The following is a 19,840-nucleotide window of genomic DNA, read 5'->3' on the forward strand; positions in this document are numbered from 1 at the left end:
GAGGAGCACTCCAGGAAGGCCGAGTGGGAAACACACTTTTGTAGAGGCTTCAGTGAGGTGGGAGAAGAGGAAGCCATTCAGGTAGGTAGGTGGGGCAGCCTGGCCAACAGGGGCCTGCCCGGACTGTGCTGAGGAGCTGAGGAGCTCGGTACTGACCTTGAGAGACAGTTGAGATCTCTAGGGCTGAGGGTGACCTGGAATCCGCAGGAAACTCCCCCCCCCCCCCCACCCAGGGGCAGCATGGAATACAGTGTCAAGGGCAGACTTCAGGGGCATGTCAAACCTGAATCCCAGTGTCTGTTTGAGTCTGCATAGACTTCAGACGTTGCCCTGGTGGGCTTTGCAGCTGGGCTGACTGACTCAGTCTCCTGCAAGGCTTCAGGAATGCATGGAGCACCTGTCACACAGCACTCACGCACCTCCTCCTGCTGGAGGAGCAGGGCTCCTTTCCTCCTCCTCCTCCTCCTCGCCCCCTCAGTACCACCTGCACGGCCTGGGCTGGGGCCAGGAGTCCTCCTGACTTCTGAGGACTGACACAGGCTCTCTTTCCCACCCAGAACCTCCTGGAGATCGTGACCATGCAGACACGCGCCAAGAACCTGCAGGCGGCACTTGACGGGAAGTACGTGTTCCTGTACCGCAACACCAAGTCCCAGATGCTGGAGCGCAACCGGCTGGACATCTGGCTGGCCAAGTTCAGGACCATCTTCGCCCAAGTGATGAATGACTACCCCCAGTTCCAGGAGGCGCTACAGCACATTCAGCATAAGCTCGCCAGCAAGATGGACTCCTAGACCTGCCAAGGCTTCCTGGCAGGAGACCCGTGTCCCGAAAATCTATTCGTCCCCTAGAACAACACCCTTCTTAAGAAACACTCACAGGCCAGACACACGTGAATCGTAGCCACTCACACCAGCTGTGACGAAGCATTCCTGATCCGCTTTGGTGAGTTCGAAAATCCAACTCTCCCCATCCAGGGCAAGACCACTCACTCCGTTGGCAGTTCTGAGGTCTGCCTCACCGTCCTGGGACAGACCCTCAGTTTTGTGGAGCAAGCAATGGAGAGAGGGAAGCCAGGAGCAAGACAGAGCTTCATCCCTCACAGGGCCTGCTCCAGCTGTCTGAACTGCACGACCTACCCTCCTTCTCCACCCCGAAGAGAGCTCCCCTTCTGCCAACCCAGGAAGCGCTAAGCCAGACTGAAACCCAAAGATCAAAGCCAGAACCCCAGGGTTCCAAGGAGGGCAAATGTCTGTGGAGGAGGAAAGTGCTTCAGAAAAGGGGACACCTGTCTCTCACCCACCGACCTCCGACCTCTCTATTCTCCACCTCCCCTCCCCTCCCCTCCCCTCCCCTGGATTTCTGAGCACCAGTTGTGTGCTCTTGTAGATGTGAAATGGAAAATGTCCTGTGGAGTAATTTCAATTTTAAACTTTACAGCAGAAATTGACAAAAGCTGCTTCTGTTCTTTGTTTGTTTGGTTTGGTTTTTTGTTTTTTGAGACAGGGTTTCTCTATGTAGCCCTGGCTGTACTGGACTGGCTTTGTAGACCAGGCTGGCCTCCAACTCACAGAGATGCGCCTGCCCTGCCTCTCTCTGCTGGGACCACACACGTGCCACCGTGCCCAGCTCAAAAGCTGCTTGTGATCAAAAGGGTAGGACATGTTTATCCCAACACTGACATAAAAACAGCCAAGCAGCTAGGGAGACCAGCCCCGCCCACCCTACCACACTCCCCGCAACACCCACCCTGCTCCAGCATGCCAGCCCTGCCTCCCACCCTGGACACACCCCTGCAAGCCTGGCCTTCTACTGTGCTGTGTATTCTTTCTGTTTAGCAAGTCTGCAGTGTTTCCGTCAGGTACCTGTAAGTGCTGGCTTGCTGATGTAGAGTTTTTTTTTTTTTTCTGAAAGCGAGTTTGACAGTGCTAAGAAACAAGGCTCAGCTACCTGTCCCAGTGCCAATTAAAGAGACAAACAGCAGTGAAAAGCAGAGGAAGGGGGTTTAATTCAACGTGGCCACCTTGAGAAATGGGAACAAATAACGGACCGCCACCCACACCAGGTCCCTCCTGAGGGCCCTGATTGTGAGGTTTAACTCGGAACAGGGCAGTGGGTCTGTATGGCTAAGATTCTTGGTAGAGCTATGGTCCTATCTGTTAGGAGACCCCACACAGCAGGGGGTCCCTTTTGGACCCTGGGTTAGGCACAAGCCACACCCTGTTTTCACAGAGAGACAAGTTAAAGTGGCCGCTTTCTGACTCAGCACGAAATACAGCAGCCACTGACCTTACATGTGTAATATTTCTGAGGAAAAAGAGGAGGTCTGGGTTAGAAAGGGCTAGGATGTGGTGGTATGTTTTGATTGGATGTGTTATTTAGGGGACCCAAGGGAGCTTTTGATCACAGACTTCAATACTTTCATAGCTGGACCTTGGCAGCCTCTGGAGGAGGAAGTGGCCAAATAAGAGAATAGACCTTGGTGGCTCACTTTTGGAATGTAATCTGGGGGTGGTTTTTTTTGTTTGTTTGTTTGCTTGCTTGCTTGTTTGTTTTAGCAAGGCAGAGGGAGTGAGGAGAAGAGAAAGGTTGCCAGAGTCCCGTTCACCACGTTCAAGCTGGCCAGAGTCCCTTCACTGTCCACCACTGACCAGTCCCTTGACTCTGGTCACCCCTGTACTTGGTGGGGGTCAGACAGGCTGACAGCTCCATGCAGTGTCTCCCCCAGGACTTTCCCCTCTCCCAGCATGGGATGAGGGATTGGTTTTAATTTCTTGGGGGGGGGGATCCATTATTTCAAAAGTCTGAGAGGCAGAGAGCCATTCAGTACCCTCTCCTGTCAGAGTGGTTACAGCACTACAGGAAGCAAGGGCCTTGCACACGGAAGGCCAGTGCTAAGCCGCTAGCTACATCCCTGTCTGCCAACTTCGGTTTTTGAAACAGGATTTCATCAGGTGTCCTAGGCTGGCCTCAAACTGGCAATCCTCCTGCCTCCACCTCCCGAGTGCTGGGATCACACACCTGCATCACCACCCCGGCTTATGTCCCAATGTATGACCCTCACGTCAACCTCCTCGGGTCTAGCTTTTCTGAGTGACCACCCTGTACTTGACTCTCCCCTACCGAGCACACTGACGGAACTTCCAGGTCTGTTAATCTCTCCCTGAAGCTTTTGTGGTGACGTCCTCGGGCGGGTCTGTCCTGTGTCATCCCGGGCACCGCGTCCCAACACCTGCGCGCTCTGTCGCCCGCAGCCACTAGGGGACGCAGCGAGAACACGCGCCTGGACTGCGGCCCCTACGCGGAGGCCGTGTCACGTGGTCCCCGCGCTCGCGCCCCGCCCTCGGACCACATGACCCGCGCTGTCCGGCTGCCGGGCTTGGGGGTCTGCGGCTTGGAGGGCGTTTGCACAGGTGAGCCGGGCGAGCTAGCGAAGGCGGTGAGAGGCCCGACAGCCTCCGGAGGAGCGGCCTCCTCCAGGCAGGCCGGGCCTACCATCCGCGAGTTCCTGCTCCGGAGAACCGAGCAGAGAAACCCAGGCACCGGTGGGAGGGACCCCAACCCAGGCAGCCCTAATGACACAGGTGGCCCTAATAACACAGTGGACTCCGGCAAAGCCCGGGATTCTAGTTCGTTCCCGCAGTGCTAGGCGGGCAGAGCTCTGTGTGTTGGTCTCGCAGGGGGAAACTGAGGCCCGGAGAGATCGAGAACTTTAGACCTCCGAGAGCTTGGGTTTGGACTCGCCTGTGCCTGGTGGCGCCGCGGATCCAGCTGCTTTCCAGAAAGCAAGCTCGGGTCTCCGAGTCAGCCGTGGCCTCTGACCTCAGTTGCTTCCCCATTTTTTCCCTGAGTTGTGGGGCTGAGAGACCGGGCCTGAGCTGCCTGGTGCGTGTGTTTCTGGGTTGCGCCTGGGGCCTCCTTGAAAGGTCCTGGAAGATGCAGATTATCTCCCTGCCCGTCTGAGCCTGTCACTGTCCTTGGATGCTGAATCACTGTCTGCGTCACACACGTCCTGAAGGACAGGTGGAGCTGAGACTCTGCAGAAAAGACAAAATGGGACTCTGGTCCTCATGCCTGACCCACACAGTGGTTAATTGACTTTCTATGGCTAATCTGGAGGCTGGGGACCCTGGTAGCTCATTATGGCCGCTAGGCATCTGAAAGACCAAGGCGTGATTGGAGGATTGCAAACTGCACCTACCCAAACACCCCCACGCTCTCGCAAGATGCCGGAGGCCACTCACCAAGTTATGCCTGCCTAAGGGAAGGCACACAGAACTAACCAGGGCTGGGCATGGTCTTAAAGGCCAGAAAGGCCAGCATGTGGGAGGTGCTGGCAGGAATCCATCTCTTCCCTGGCTTCAAAGCAAGTTAGGGCAAGCCTGGGCTACTGGAGACCCTGTCTCAAAATGGCAACCAAGTGGGTTCAGAGAGCATCCCAGCTGGTCAACACATTTAAGTGGCCACCTCACACCCAACCTTTCCCAACTCAGTTCTTGAGTTATACCTTTCAAAACAAACAGAAAACAGTGACTGTCCGTGAAGCCTTTTCTGAGCTCTGTGAGAGTCCAGTGAGTTGCCAAACTTGCTGCCAGGGTCCTCAGAACCACCAGGTGTATAGCCAGTCCACCAGAGGTATGGCGGCAACCTGGCACTTACGGTTGGCATCCGAGCGAGGCCTGTGAAGTCTGCCCTGATTATAGTTAGATCAGAACTGAACTGGGTCATAGTTCAGCCCACCCCCACCCCACTGAAGAGCTGGGGAGCCACCAGCAGGAGAAAGTCACAGGAATTGTGGGTAAAAATATAACTGTCAACCAGGAGAGCCCTGACTTACCGGGGGCTGCAGTGGAGCCCCCAAGGGCTAGTCAGAATATTCAGAGCCGGCCCTTCTGCAAACAGGCCTTTTCCCCTTGAGCGCATCTGGTGACCCTGAGACCCTCCCACTGTGCTGGGTCCTCCCCCTATGTGTCATACCCCCATCCCCACCCCATCCTGGGGCCCAGCTTCTGCCCAAACCCTGTTCCCAGAAGGCCCACAGGCCTCTGTGGCCAGTTTAGCTGGAGAACGCTGTTCCTGGGTTCTTCACTCCAACTCCTTTTCTGCCTGTCCTTGCGGTGGTGCCCCACCCCAGCCTTCTGCTCGCACAAGGCCTCCTGATAAAGCCCTGGCTCCGTCTCACGGCTGTCTACAGTGTCGTGGGGCCCATGTCTGCAGCAGCCCCTCTGCCTCTGAGAGTCCCCCATACTTGGCCTTCCTCACTGCTGCTCTGGTGGGAGGCAGGCTGGCTGCCTCCTTCCAGGCACTGGCACGGTGTGTGGGTGCTGCTGTGAGGAAGTGCCCAGGACCCTCAGCCCCCACCCACATTGACCGAGGCTCCTCCTCTCCACAGGCCTTTAGGACGCCTCATGCTGCCCCCAGCCAACAGGCCTTCACCATGCATATAAGGAAGCAGCTCTGCTCCCACTCCGTGGTTGGGGTCTGCACCCTCATCTCCTTGTCTACAGCTGTCCTTCTTGGCCATATCATGCTCCGTAACTTACTGCTGCTTCCCCAAGACCCTCCTGAGTCCTCCCCAGAACTGTGGCGGACTTACAGGCCACACCATCAGGAAGGTTATGGGCCGGGACTCCGGCACACCCAGGAGCGCCCCGACCAGCCTGGAGCGGTGCCCGCACAGTGTGATGTACCCGCCAGCAGCCGCTTTGACTGCGCTCCAGACAGGGGCGTGTCCCGGGAGGAGTGCGAGGCCCGAGGCTGCTGCTACAGCCCGGCAGAGCAGGTGGCCCTCATGGGGCAGCCGTGGTGTTTCTTCCCGCCCGGCTACCCAAGCTACCGGCTGGAGAACCTCAGCTCCACAGACACGGGCTACACAGCCACTCTGACCCGTGCCGGCCCCACCTTCTTCCCAAAGGACGTGCTGACCTTACGGCTGGACGTGCTGGTGGAGACCGAGAGCCGCCTCCACTTCACGGTGGGTGAGCACAGGCGACGTGCGGTGTGGCTGCGTGTGGGCCCCTGCTGCGACACTGGGTGTGGGCAGAGCTGACAGGGGCTCTGAAAGACAGGTGCAGGCGCAGGAGGGGGACAGGCCACTCGGGAGGTGATGCCACAGCCGTCCTGTGGAATGTTCCAGGTAGTGGCTCCGCCCTGAGCACTTGCAGACGGCGGGAAATCGCCTGTGTTCCGTGCTGTCTCTCACAGTGTCTGCGGCACCCTTTCTGTGGAAGAGCACTTTGTGCTTTTAGTCTGTACTGTGCAATGCTGGGGACATCGTATGCTAAGTCCTGTTTATGGGACCTGGGCGATGGCCCCCTGGGTAGAAGCGCTCACTGCAGGGGCCTGAGGATGTGAGCGCAGTTTCCCCGCACCTGTGCAGGAAGCCAAGCTCGGCACGTGCACCTGCAGCCCCAGCTCTGCGGGGACAGAGACAAGTCTGGAGCTCACTGGCCTCAGCCTCAGTTGTACACACACAAACACATAGGCTTGCGCGCACCCACACATACACAGCCTTCGTGCGCACATGCATGCACACGCAGTACACCTCACACGCACATGCATACACATGCGTGTGTGTTTACCTCATGCATAGGTCAGTTAAACAGATATAAAAAATTAACTATTTGTGAAGCTGGATGGTGTCGATAGCGCGTGCTTTTAATCCCAGCACTGAGGGAGGCAGAGGCAGGTGGATCTCATGAGTTCAAGGCCAGCCTGGTCTACAAAGTGGGTTCCAGGGCAGCCAGGGATACACAGAAAAAAGAAAACAAACAAACAAACAAAAAACCTATTTGTGGGTCCCGGAACATAGCTCAGTGGTAGAGTGTGTGCTTGGCATTTGCAGGGTCTGAGTTCGATCCCCAGGAGTAGAAAAAAAATTGGAAAAGTGGATCGTGGTTGTAATTACAGCATTTAGGAAGCGATAGCAAGAGAATCTCAGTGAGTGAAGTGTCAGCCCAGGCTTCAGAGTGAGTTCCAGCCTTGCCCAGGCTACAGAGTAGGGACTTGCTTCAAAAATTCACCAATCAATTAACCAAAAAGATAAATAAAGCAAGGAAGAAAACACAGACTACTACTTACTGCTTCTCTGAAGTTCGAGTCTAGTAGCTGGTCTGCATTTCACAGCCTCGGGGAGGAAACTGAGGCCCACAGTGACACACAGTGTGCAGGCACCCTGGGACCTGAAATGACTGCCCAGGGTTCCTGGCTCTTGAGTGGCTTTGAGCACCCCTTCTCTCCTAGATCAAAGATCCCACTAAGGAGCGCTATGAAGTTCCCCTGGAGACCCCACGTGTCCTGAGCCGGGCGCCATCCCCTCTTTACAGCGTGGAGTTCTCAGAAGAGCCTTTTGGCGTGATCCTGCGCAGGAAGCTTGATGGCCGAGTGCTGTGAGTTGGGTACCTGGAACTCTGGCCCCACCCTGAGTCGACAGGACCTGGTGGCCCCTCAGGGACAGATCTCTATTCTGTGTTCCCCGGCTGTGATTAACACCATGAGTGAGGGCAGCGTGAGGAAGAAAGGGTTTATTTCACTTCACTGCTCCCAGTTAAGACTCCCATCACTATAAGGAGTCAGGGCAGGACCTGAGGCAGGAAGGGACCTGGAGGCAGGAACATAGGCCGAGGCCGTCGGGGAGTGCTGCTTGCTGGCTCCCTTCTCATGGCTTGCTTATCCAAGCCAGGACCACGAGCCCTGGGGTGGTAGGCCCACGGTGTGCTAGGCCCTCCCACAAGGTCGACAGAAACCAGCCAGCACAGCTTTTTCTTTGCTCGCGACCCACCAAGCACGTAACCGCCGCCACTACTGTTGAGTGCTCAGCCAGGGCTTGGCCAGGTGCTTCTACATTGGGTCCCAAAGGCTCCGTCGGTGGCTTCCCAGGGAGGAGATCCGTGGCAGTGTGTGGTAATGGCCTCATTGCTACAACAGAGTGCTTGATACCTACAGCATGACCCACCCCAAGGGACGAGCCACCCAAGTGCCGGTGGGACCAGGGAAAGAGCCTGGCCCAGTCTGCAATGGCACTCCCCCATGTGGCACGCCTAGTGGCCTTACCTTCACTTACCAATTGCGTCTCTACTGCACGCACCCTCCAGTATTGACTCCTTATCTCTGTAACTAATCAGTACCATCCCAACCCTCATTGTACTTAGAAGAACACAGGCTCAGGTAAGGGGCCATCAGCCTCTCTTGTGCCTTGTGTTCCTCCAGGGTTCGGGTCCCCCTCACAGAACTCATGTTTGTGTCACTATGTCCTCTGCCCTGGGGTGACATGGGTCCCTGGGCGTGTGCTCTGGCTCTTCTGTCTTCAGGTGCTGAACTTTCTGTGGCCATTGTGCCAGGGTTAGCATGATGCAGAGCCGGTGGCGTCACTCGGTCCCTCCCCAACCCTCCTTTCTGAAGGATCCATTCTCCTAGGTCTGTGTGGCCTGGGGTCCAAGGGAATCTGGTGTCTCCCCCAGGCTGAACACAACCGTGGCCCCCCTGTTCTTTGCTGACCAGTTCCTGCAGCTCTCCACTTCGCTGCCCTCCCAGCACATTACAGGCCTGGCCGAGCACCTCAGCCCGCTCATGCTCAGCACTGAGTGGGCCCGGATCACCCTCTGGAACCGGGATATGGCGCCCTTGGTAAGAGTTGGGCAGGGAGTGGGAATGTGGAGGCCGGGGCCCTGGGTGCGAGGCGCTGGCTCTTGTCCTCCAGCCAGGTGCCAACCTGTACGGGTCACACCCTTTCTACCTGGCCCTGGAGGACGGTGGCTCGGCTCATGGTGTCTTCCTGCTGAACAGCAATGCCATGGGTGAGTCACCAGGCTGGGGCTCCTCAGTAGTCCCTTCCGAGGGAGACAGCTTGGGGCGCTGCTGGCCCCGGAGTCTGCCTGTCTCCTGGGGACCTCACATGGGCAGAGTCCACTGAGCACAGTCCCCATCCTGCTCAGGCCCTCGGTACCTAAGGAGGGCCTGGGTGACACTCTGGGCTCATCTGCTCCATGGTCTTCAGGGCTTGATCAGCTGGGCTCCGCTGGCTGCCTCATCCCTACCCCGCGGTCATCCCCCACGCTCTGTAGCTAAGGGTTGACCCACCTGTGGGGTACTCTTGTTCCTGAGCCCAAGCTGCTTTTTCCCCCAGACGTGGTCCTGCAGCCCAGCCCGGCCCTGACCTGGAGGTCAACAGGTGGGATCCTGGATGTGTACGTGTTCCTAGGCCCAGAGCCCAAGAGCGTGGTGCAGCAGTACTTGGACGTTGTGGGTAAGGCCTGGCCCCTGCCCACCGGCCTCGGACCCCCGGCCCTGCCGCCTGCCCCCGGCCCCTGCTCACTCGCAGTGCTGGCCTGCAGGATACCCCTTCATGCCTCCGTACTGGGGCCTGGGCTTCCACCTCTGCCGCTGGGGCTACTCCTCCACCGCCGTTGTCCGCCAGGTGGTGGAGAACATGACCAGTGCACGCTTCCCCCTGGTGAGTGGAAGTTGGGGTGGGGCACCCCAGCTTCTGCGCTGTTGCCTCCAGTCTCAGCCTCCACTCCCTCCCCCTGCCGCAGGACGTGCAGTGGAACGACCTGGACTACATGGATGCCCGCAGGGACTTCACCTTCAACCAGGACGGCTTTGCAGACTTCCCGGCCATGGTGCGCGAGCTCCACCAGGGCGGCCGGCGGTACATGATGATCGTGGTAAGCCGGTCGAGTGCTGCTGCCTGTGTGTGGCCCCCTCCTCCTGCCGAGTGCTTGCCCAGGACGTTCCCTGACTCTCTGATGTTAAAGGATCTGGAAGGTTGCAGGCTTAGTGTCTGCTCTCCGGGTTCTTGGAAGCACCGATGTCATGGTCTGGGCTCTTTGGTCGGCAGGTGGGATCTGCTGATGGCCTGAATTGCCATAAAGCCCAAGGCAGGGCCACAACAAGCTGGTGTTGGTTCCGTGCCTAGATGTGGTTTGTGTCTCCTGGTCCTGGCTTCGCTCTCAGGCCAGCTCTGTCCATGTGGGAAGGGAATAGACTTGCCGTGTGCCTATCCCCACAGCAGGAAGGGGACAGGGGCTCTCCTAGCTGTGGTCTCCTGCCCAGCCTTAGCCAGAGACATACGGTCCAAGAAGGCCAAACAGCCACTGCCACGGATCCTTCAGCAGAGGAGCTGAAGCCATGGGAGGTTCTGAGGCTTGCCTCATCAGCACTTGCGGGGCGGTGAACTTGCGGGGCAAAGGCAGTGAGCCACAAACAAGTTAGGCTGGCACTTTACCACTGAGCTATCTCCCTAACTCTGTTTAGTTTTATTTTGACAAGGCCTCACTAGATTGCCCAGACAGGCCTTGAACTGACAACCCTCCTGCTTTAGCTTTCCAAGCAGCTGGGAAGACGAGCCTGTTGCACAAGGCCAGATGCAGTTTTGTTTTGTTTTGTTTTTTCCATTTAAAGACAGGGTTTCACCATGTAGGGATGGCTGGCCTGTATGTTGCTATGTAGACGAGGCTGGCCTCAAACGCACAGAGACCTGCCTGTCTCTGGGATTAAAGGCCCTTACCACTCACCACCATGCCTGGGACTTTTTAAAAAGTAAATGGGGGCTGGAAAGATGGTTCAGCAGTTAAGAGTTGTTCTTGAGTAGGAAGGAAGTTCGTTGACCTGGTACCCAGGTCAAGGAGCTCACTTGTAATTTCAGCACCTTCTTCTGGCCTCTGTGGAATCATGTGCGCGCGCACACACACACACACACACACACACACACACACACAAAACCACACATTTAATAAGACTAAACTGGACATTGTGGCACACACCTTTAATCCCAGCACTCAGGAGGCAGAGGCAGACAGATCTCTGTGAGTTCGAAGCCAGCCTGGTCTACAGAGTAAGTCCAGGACAGCCAGAGCTACACAGAGAAACCCTGTCTCAATAAAAAAATAAATGAATGAATGAATGAATGAATGAATGAATGAATGAATGAATGAGTAAGTAAATAAATAAATAAGTAAATGAATGAATGAATAAATAAATAGATGAATGAATGAATGAATGAATGAATGAATGAATGAATAAAAGAAGCAAATGTAAGTGATCCTTTTGTACCTCTGGAAAATCAGAGGACAGGAGGATCATGTATCCAGACTTACCCTGCAGCTTCTAGCAAACTCTAGAGATTGGATGGCCATTTTCCTGTACCATCCTGTCTCTGCCTCACTCTGTTCCACTTTTTCCAGTGGCTAGACCGGAGGCCACGTCCTTCTCACTGTCCACTCCTTTCCCCAGGACCCCGCCATCAGCAGCTCAGGCCCTGCTGGGAGCTACCGGCCCTATGACGAGGGTCTTCGGAGGGGCGTGTTCATCACCAATGAGACTGGGCAACCACTGATTGGGAAGGTAGTGTGTGGGCTGGGGCTGTGGCCAGGGGGACAGAGCAGCTGTCATGAAATAGAAACCATCATGAAATAGAACAGAAACAGCAGGGTTGGGGGAGTCCTCACTGGAGAAGACGCCCAACAGACTTGGGATTCCAGAGCGGAGGGGGTGTTCTCAGGCCTCACAAGCAGTTGGGCCCAGCTCAAGCCTAACCGACCTTTCATGAGGCTGTGGGGTTCTCCCTGGTCCTCCTTGTCCCTGAGGGCCTTCTGGGAGTCCTGAGTCCCAACCTTCCCCTCCTAATGTGTCCCTAGCGAGGGAGGGGCAGGCGTGGGCCTGTGTCTGAAGGTGGGGGCTCCACCATCAGAGCTCCCCAATGCCCTGGGTCCATGGTTCATCTGCCCCATGGCTTTGTGTGTAGGGCTGGCCTTGGTCTCCCAGGGCTGAAGCCCTCCAGCTCCAAGGCCTTGTGGGAGAGCCTTGTTTGCTACTGGGCTTGGGGTTTGCTGGTGCGTGTCAGCGTTGGCCAGCAGTGGGGCTGCTGCTCTGCTGAGGCCTGACAGGGCTGTGCAGCCTAGCTGGGACTGGTCCTCATCTCTGGGCTCTTGTTCAGGTTTGGCCTGGATTCACCGCCTTCCCGGATTTCACCAACCCTGAGACCCTTGACTGGTGGCAGGACATGGTCTCTGAGTTCCACGCCCAGGTGCCCTTCGATGGAATGTGGATCGTAAGTGTGGCCCCTTCCCGTGCTGGGGATGCCCCCACTCTCTGGGGACCAGCCCAGCTCAGACCTCGGCCCCTGACAGGACATGAACGAACCATCCAACTTCGTCAGAGGCTCTCAGCAGGGCTGCCCTGACAATGAACTGGAGAACCCACCCTATGTGCCCGGTGAGTCGCTGTGCCCCCACCCCCACCTGCCTGGAGGGGGACAGTGCTGGAGTTAGTGGTGTGAGCCAGGGAGTGCGCTTTTGTGCTTTGGAAGATGCGAAGTTCTCGTTTTTGGCAATCGGTAGGCAGAGCAGCCAGCAGGACAAACTGGAGAGGAAACCCAAGAGTGACACAGACACCGTCACTTGTAGCCAGTGCCCCAGGGGAAGGGGTTTGGGTTCAGATGACACTTGGGTGGGTCAGGCTGTAGGTTTGCAGAGGAGCATCTTTGGTGCCACCTGCCCCGTCTGTGGAATAGCAGGTGTGCCAGTGATGTGTGTCAGCCACCACAGGCCGGGGGTGGGGAGAGTGGGGCGAGCTGAGGCTGAGCCCAAGGAGCTGTCCACCTGAGAGAGGGTGTGGGCCAAGGGGAGGGAGTACATGGACCCCTGGCGGGTGTTCATGAGAAACTCGCCCTCTTCCCACCTAGGCGTGGTTGGCGGGGACTTGCAGGCAGCCACCATCTGTGTCTCCAGCCACCAGTTCCTCTCCACACACTACAACCTCCACAACCTGTATGGCCTGACTGAAGCCATCGCCTCCAGCAGGTGAGGCCAACCAGCCTGCCCGGCACTCAGTAAGGGCTCAGAGGTGGGCCACCTCCTGTCAGGGTCATGGAAGGAAGAGGCCACCTAGACGGCCCATGAGCCAGCGATGTCTGCACATGCCTGCTCAACTGTCTTGAAGCCAGCCTGTCCCCACACTTTATGCCCAGGGCATCCTAGCTGAAGTGGGTAGGGGATGGCACCTAAGGGAAGGCTCAGGGTGGTGGCTCACCTGCAGATGGCATCAGAGTCACTGGGGCAGGGCTACTGTGCCTGACATACTTTGGTGATGGCCTCTCTTCCCCACCCAGTCTGTCCTTCACAGTTAGTTCTCTCTCCCAGCCCCGATCCCCTTGCCACTGGCCCCAGGCACTCCGTTCTAGCACATAGGGGGGTGTGTATTACCCAGGTGAGGCCAGTTCTCTCTTTTCCCATCCCACTCAGAGCCCTAGCGAAGATTCGGGGAACACGACCCTTTGTGATCTCCCGTTCAACCTTCGCTGGCCACGGCCAATACGCTGGCCACTGGACAGGTGATGTGTGGAGCTCCTGGGAGCATCTCTCATACTCTGTGCCAGGTGAGTACAAGCTCCCTGGAGGGCTCTGAAGTCTTTGGGTTCTGGGCTCAGCACTGCAGAGAGTCTTGGGAGAGCTTGGAGACGTCTGCCATCTTGTGTGGGACGTGAGGCCTACAGGTCCCTACCCACCGTGCTCAGCTGTGTCGGCAGCCCACCTGTGGCACCTCTCTCAGCACCTGTGTCCAGTTAGCTCTCACCATTGCTGGAAAAGCCCTCAGCTTCTCGTCTTTCACAGTTGTTCTCTGGGGCCCCATCCTGAGATACACCCATCCGTTCTACCTGCTTTTTGGGTTTTGTTTGTTGGTTTGTTTTATTTGTTTGGTTTTCGAGACAAGATTTCTTGGTGTAGCCCTGGCTGTCCTGGACCTGACTCTGTAGAACAGGTTGCCCTCAAACTCACAGAGATCCGCCTGCCTCTGCCTCCCAAGCGCTGACACTAAAGGTGTGCGCCACCGCGCCTGGCTGTCTGCTCAACTTGCAAAAAGGAATTTGATTTTTGTTCCAAATACTTTGATGCCATTGGCCCACATTAGGTCAGAAAGGTCAGGAGCCCTGGAGAACAGGCTAGGGAAGAAAAGCCAGGCCGCCACAAGGGCAGCTAAGAGCCTTGTCTAAGATCTGGAACCTCCTGACTTACAGATGACTGGTTTCTGTAGGATATGCTCACAGACCTATGAAGGGTCCCAGCTGGCTGAGCTCTCAGCCTCATGAACTGTAGCTCACTCCAGGCAGGCCTGGTAGCCCAGGAGCCAGACTTAGAACTGCCTTGCAGAACTGGGATCTGGACTTTGTCCCTTTTCCTTTTGGGCTCATGTCTCTTAATAGCCCAAGGCTACCATAGCTGAGGCCAGCTTTCTAGACTTAATCTGACGGGAATCCATCCATTGACGGTGGCCTGACCATGGGTCTGCAGCCAAGCTGTGGCAGAGCCATGCCCCCTTGTACTGAGGTGTGGCTTGGTGCCCTTGCGCAGCCTTGCGGACCCTTCTTTCTGCTCCTGGTCTTCTGGGCCTCTCATCGCATTGCTGCGAGCTTCACCTCTCTCTTCAGGGCCATCTCCCCTTGTGATTTTGTCATCACGTGGCAGTTTCCTAGGACCACACCACCACTTCGCCTTAGTACCGTTACATTCAGAAAGCTCTTTCCCAAATAAGGGCACAGTCACGTATCCTGTGCCCCCGAACACCCCGGGCTGCTCTGCTGGTCCCAGGTGGTAGGAAGTAGTTGCTGACCACAGGTGGGAAGCGCAGAGGCCAGTGGGTTCTTGCCCGTCAGACACGGATGGTGAGGCTAGGGTCGACCTGCCCAGCAGGCCTGTCTGTCCATTTGCCATCTTGGTAACCTGTTGTCATTCTGCTTCTGTACCCAGAAATCCTGCAGTTTAACCTGTTAGGTGTGCCGCTGGTCGGGGCAGACATCTGTGGCTTCCAGGGAAACACGTCAGAAGAGTTGTGTGTACGCTGGACCCAGCTGGGGGCCTTCTACCCCTTCATGCGGAATCACAATGACCAGAAAAGCATGGTAGGATGGGGCGGCAGGGGAGTCCCTACCCACCAAGACCCTGTCCTAGGAAATCCCATGCCTGCTGGGAGAGCCCCGTCCAAGCTGTCCTCTCCACACAGGATGGTCAAGGAGCTGCAGGTTCTTTGGGTGGCTTTCCTGTTGAGCTCACAGCCTAGGAGCCCAGATATGTCCTGTTGTAGTGTGCTTTTCTGCTACTATGATAAACAACCATGACCAAAAGCAACTTGGGGCAGGAAGTGTTTAGTTCATCTTCAGCTTTCAGTCCATCATGAAGGGAAGTCAGGGCAGGAGCTAAGGCACAGACCGTGGAGGGACAGCTCTGCTCAACTGAGGTTCCCTTTTTCCACATGATGCCAGCTTGTGTCAAGTTGATGAAAAGCTAAACAGCTCACCTCCTTTGCCTTCTCTTCCCACACAGCCTCAGGAGCCATACAGGTTCAGTGAGACGGCACAGCAGGCCATGAGGAAGGCCTTGAGTTTACGCTATGCCCTTCTGCCCTACCTGTATACCCTCTTCCATGGCGCCCACGTCAGAGGAGACACAGTGGCCCGGCCCCTCTTCCTGGAGTGAGTCACTGGGTCAGAATGACAGTCTGAATGTGTCCCTGGGAGGGTTGTCCCTGGAAAGTCTCCCGATGCCAGGGTACTCCCTCCTGCCTTGGGCTGTGTCCCACAACCCAAGCAGGCTGCAGCTGAGTGTCACCAATGTGCCGTGTGTTCTCAGGGCCCCTAGACCTGGTCTCTGCCAGGACATCTGGAGGATGGAAAACTGGCTAGGGTACCGACCAGGCTTGTGGCTGACAGAGCTTTGATGAAGTGGTCATGAGTGATCCCTTTGAGGGTGGCTTATGGGAGAAAGACAAGCAAGGGATGTGCCGTCTGTGTCACCAGACGCCACTCCAGGGGCAGATAGTAGAAGGTTCTTAAGTAGGAAGTAGCTTGATCTACAGAAATCAGCATCTTCTCATTCCACACAGATGGACTAGAGAGTTAAGTAACAGTTACGCAGGGGAAATGGCCCAGTCCTTACAAGAGTAAGGACTCAAGTTTGGTCCCTAGTGTTCATGTTAAAAGGCTGGGCATGTGGGCGTGGTGGCACAGGCCTTTAACACCAGCACTCAGGAGGCAGAAGCAGGTGGATCTCTGTCAGTATGAGGCTAGCATGGTCTACAGAGTGAATTCTCAGCCAGGACTACATAGAGAAACCCTGGCTCAAAGAATAATCAAACAAACCTGGCATGGTGGCTTTCGCCTGGGTCCAGCACCGGGACCTAACTGGCTGCTAGCCCCTCAGCCTGGCCTCCTCAAGCTTCCAGTCCCAGTGAGACCCTGCAAAGACCAGGTAGATGACACCTGAGGGGCAATCCTAGAGGCCCCAGTCTCCGAGCCCTCATGCCTGTGTCTCCCGGGAAGGTTTCCCGAGGATCCCAGCACCTGGTCTGTGGACCGCCAGCTCCTGTGGGGGTCGGCCTTGCTCATCACACCTGTGCTTGAGCCTGGGAAAACTGAAGTGACCGGCTACTTCCCCGAGGGCACGTGGTACAACCTGCAGATGGTGAGTCCCAGGGTCCCTCACACTCAGGAGTGGTGGGGACCAGAGTGGCCACACCCTCCTGCTGTCAGCACCCACCCTCCGAAGTCCCAGCTGCATGCCGAATCCTCACCAGGGTGCCCCTTAGCGATCAGCTCTTTGCTGTAACCCCACTTCTAGACGAGGAAATCAAGGCTGGAATGGTTAACATCGAGGACCCTGCAGCCACTGCCGCCCAGCTGAACCAGGCAGTCCTTGCTCATCCTACACCAGGCCCACCCTCAGGGTCACAGCCAGCTTGTCTCAGGAGCACCCTTGGACCACCACACATGGCCTTGGGGGACAGAACATGGCTCCAAGTACTAGCATAGTAGCTGGGGGGCTACCGGGGACCCTTCTGACGTGAGCCCTTCCTCCAGGTGCCGGTGGAGGCCCTTGGCAGCCTCCCGCCTCCTTCATCAGCCTTCAGACCTGCTGTCCGCAGCAAGGGGCAGTGGCTGACGCTGGAGGCCCCACTGCATACCATCAACGTGCACCTGAGGGAAGGGTACATCATCCCACTGCAGGTACCAGGTCCAACACCAGGCCCAGGCAGTCGCCGTAGATGTCCTCCAACGGTCAGAGACATGACATGTGCCCACCCGCTTCCCAGGGTCCCGGCCTCACAACCACGGAGTCCCGAAAGCAGCCCATGGCTCTGGCTGTGGCATTGACAGCAAGCGGCGAGGCCTGTGGGGAGCTGTTCTGGGATGATGGGGAGAGCCTGGGGGTCTTGGAGCGTGGGGACTACACGCTGGTCACCTTCTTAGCCAAGAATGTGAGTCACAGGGCCTGCCCAGGCTGCTGGGTAGAAGCATGGGGTGGGGCTACCCTGACCTGGTGCAGGGAGGGACTGGGCCAGATGGCCACCATCCTTGGGTCCCCTTGTCCCTCATGTCTGCACGGAGGAGGCCGCCCTGTGGCACTTTACTGAGTCCCTGTTCTGGTGGGACTTGGTGTCCAATGACACTTTTTTTTTTCTCTCCACATTACCAGAATACCATTGTGAACAAGTTAGAGCATGTGACCAAGGAGGGGGCTGACTTACAGCTGAGGAAGGTGACCATCTTGGGAGTGACCACAGCCCCCACCCAGGTCCTTTCCAACGGTGTCCCTGTCACCAATTTCACCTACAGCCCTGACAGCAAGGTAGGAGGGCAGGTTGGGGGTTGGGTCTTTGCCTTGGTAGGCATGAGCGAAGGGGATGCTAAGGACCCCAGGGACCCGCTTGTTCAGCCATCATCAGACACAGTAATGGGAGGGAGACAGAGGGCACTTGGACCTCACCCTTGCCATATCTACCTTGGGAGCAGAGATGATGGAGGCTATGAGCTGCCAAACAGAAGCTGTTCCCAGTGGGATCAGGTGCCAATTCTGAGGCACGGGCCTCTGCGTGGAGAGGGATGGCCCCAGATTCGTCCCTCCTCTCCCTGGTGGGCACTGTCCTACCTCGGAGCTGTGTGGTTCCTGGGCTCCCAAGTCCCAGGATGCCCTTCCGTCCAAGCAGGAAGGCCAACATGCAGAGCACCTGAGGCCTAGCTCACAGGCAGGAACCACTTGGCAGCTTTTTTCTGTCTTCCAGACCCTGGCCATCCCTGTCTCACTGCACATGGGAGAACAGTTCCAAATTGGTTGGTCCTAGCAGACTCTGCCTGTTTCCAGAGGCCTCCCAGGGAGGCAACGCCCTCTGGATGGTGGCACCTGTAAGGACCCGGAGTATGGGTCTCCTGGCACATCTTTTGAGTTTTTCCACCGTGTTGCTGCTTGTGCCCTTGAAGCACTGTCTTAGGAGAGTGAGGCGTGCCTCACCTGCTTGACCCCAGCTGCCTGTCCCTGACACTATGGAGAATGTAGAGCTTGGTGCAGGGACACTGTCATCAGCCATGTGGCCCCTGCAGCTGCAACCCTACAAAGGAGGGACAGGAAATGTCAGCAGGACTTGAAACTTCACTGTGAAGTGCACGTACTTTGAATAAAAAGGGCATTTGGAACCAGCTCTCACGTTGCGTCTTCACAACCCCTCAGGTCCCCAGCGTCACCTGAGGTTTGTCACCTGTCCTAGCACTCCCACCTCTGAGTTAGCAAGAGAATGTCCTGCTGGGGCTGGGCCGGGACTTCCAGAGCGGGACCTGAGCCCTCAGCCCCAGGCACACTGTCCGCAGGCTCCCTGGCAAGCCCAGAGACAAGGAAGGTGTTTTATGTCAAGGGGTTGATGGGCTGAGTGAGGCTCAGCAGCCAGCCTACTTCTGTGAGCCACTGGCTGGATCACCGTTTACTGTCCCCAGCAGTCTCCGCCAGGGTCATCTCCAGGGTCACCGGAGCCTCCTGTTAGGCACTCGGCTCCTAGGGATCCTGTGGAGAGGGGGTCAGGGCAGTAATTACCACGGATTCTTGGGGTACTAGAGAGCGGAGGCACTTGGGCCACCCCCTGTGGAATGGGCCTCTCTATCTAGTGTTGCCATCTTGTTTTCCTCCACGTGGAAGGGCTGTGGAAGGGCGGACAGGAAGGCAGGCTCCCTAGGTGTCCAGAAGAGAACGAAGTCAAGGAAAGGCTAGTCCCATTGGCTGAGGCCTAAGGTTTGCTCACAGTGGCCCACACTGTGTGATCATGGCGTGATCCATGGCAATGCCTGAGGTAGCTTTAGCACTCCATCCATCTGGGACTGTGTCACCTGTCCCTGTGACGGGGGGCGGGGAGGGCACGGATGGACAAGTGATTAAAAGAGAAAGCAGTCAATAGCTGGCTTTTTGTTCATGGTTTATACATCTTCTAGAATGTCATATAAATGAGATCTGTGATTCAGCATGACTCTTCCACGTTGGTAGATGGTAATGGCTCTGCCCTTGACTGTTCGGTTTTCCCGTTTTCTCATTCCAACATTTCTTCATAGAGGGAAGCTCATTAAGGTTCCAGAAGCTCCTAAACCAAGGTGTATAGGGCCTCCCCAAGTTCCTTAGCAGGAAGATTATCAACGGGATACTCTCCAACCGGCTGAGCTGGCTTTCAGTCTGTGGGGTCCAGGGTTGCAGGCCTCACACGTGCTGGGGTGGGCTTCTCTGTAACAGAGCTGCTTCGTGTCTTGTATTCTGTCAGTAACCCCAATAAACTCAAGGCTTCATTAAGCTAGACTGGGGGCCTTGCTCTCTCTCTGGTGCTTCGTGGGGAGGTGCTTGCTCACACCTCAGTACAGGGAAGGGCCACAGCGTGCGTTTATAGCTGGGCTTTTAAACTTTCTTCTATGGGTCTGGGTAGGTCTGACACAATTCCGGCTCATGTCATGAGCAACCCGGAGGGTGGCGCGTAGCTTCAGAGGCAAGAAGAGGCTCTTGTGTCCTGGCGGCAGTGGGGGTTGTGGGGGGACAACGGCAGG

At 56.6% G+C, this 19,840-nt stretch overlaps 2 protein-coding genes across 3 annotated transcripts in view; both read left to right on the forward strand.

Annotated features, from left to right (window-relative positions):
• Positions 1 to 1,439, forward strand: part of Ccdc40 (coiled-coil domain containing 40) — a 40,176-nt gene extending 38,737 nt beyond the window's left edge. For both annotated transcript variants that reach the window (XM_055592546.1, XM_055592547.1), the window contains exon 21: positions 558 to 1,439. In XM_055592546.1, the coding sequence (XP_055448521.1) occupies positions 558 to 794 (237 nt within the window). In that variant the 3' untranslated portion in view covers positions 795 to 1,439. The remainder of the gene's footprint in view (positions 1 to 557) is intronic.
• Positions 1,440 to 3,338: 1,899 nt separating this feature from the next.
• Positions 3,339 to 18,465, forward strand: Gaa (alpha glucosidase). The gene is made up of 20 exons (XM_055592077.1): positions 3,339 to 3,413; positions 5,393 to 5,974; positions 7,243 to 7,388; positions 8,460 to 8,625; positions 8,699 to 8,795; positions 9,125 to 9,244; positions 9,333 to 9,451; positions 9,534 to 9,665; positions 11,233 to 11,343; positions 11,936 to 12,049; positions 12,129 to 12,213; positions 12,683 to 12,800; positions 13,242 to 13,375; positions 14,745 to 14,896; positions 15,318 to 15,466; positions 16,313 to 16,454; positions 16,850 to 16,996; positions 17,083 to 17,247; positions 17,466 to 17,618; positions 18,052 to 18,465. Exons 2-20 carry the CDS (start codon positions 5,438 to 5,440, stop codon positions 18,109 to 18,111), a joined length of 2,847 nt encoding a protein of 948 aa, XP_055448052.1. The 5' UTR covers positions 3,339 to 3,413; positions 5,393 to 5,437; the 3' UTR covers positions 18,112 to 18,465.
• The last annotated feature ends 1,375 nt before the right edge of the window (positions 18,466 to 19,840 follow it).

This window comes from Psammomys obesus, unplaced genomic scaffold (assembly GCF_907164565.1).
Source record: "Psammomys obesus unplaced genomic scaffold, mPsaObe1.curated_primary_1811, whole genome shotgun sequence".
Lineage (NCBI taxonomy): Eukaryota > Metazoa > Chordata > Mammalia > Rodentia > Muridae > Psammomys > Psammomys obesus.

Bases quoted from the DNA above. Each gene is read 5' to 3' on its own strand.
- Gaa (XM_055592077.1), top strand. From the start codon at position 5,438: ATGCATATAAGGAAGCAGCTCTGCTCCCACTCCGTGGTTGGGGTCTGC. The intron at 13,376-14,744 runs GTGAGTACAAGC...TTCTGTACCCAG, and splicing joins TCTCTCATACTCTGTGCCAG to AAATCCTGCAGTTTAACCTG. The intron at 17,248-17,465 runs GTGAGTCACAGG...CCACATTACCAG, and splicing joins TCACCTTCTTAGCCAAGAAT to AATACCATTGTGAACAAGTT.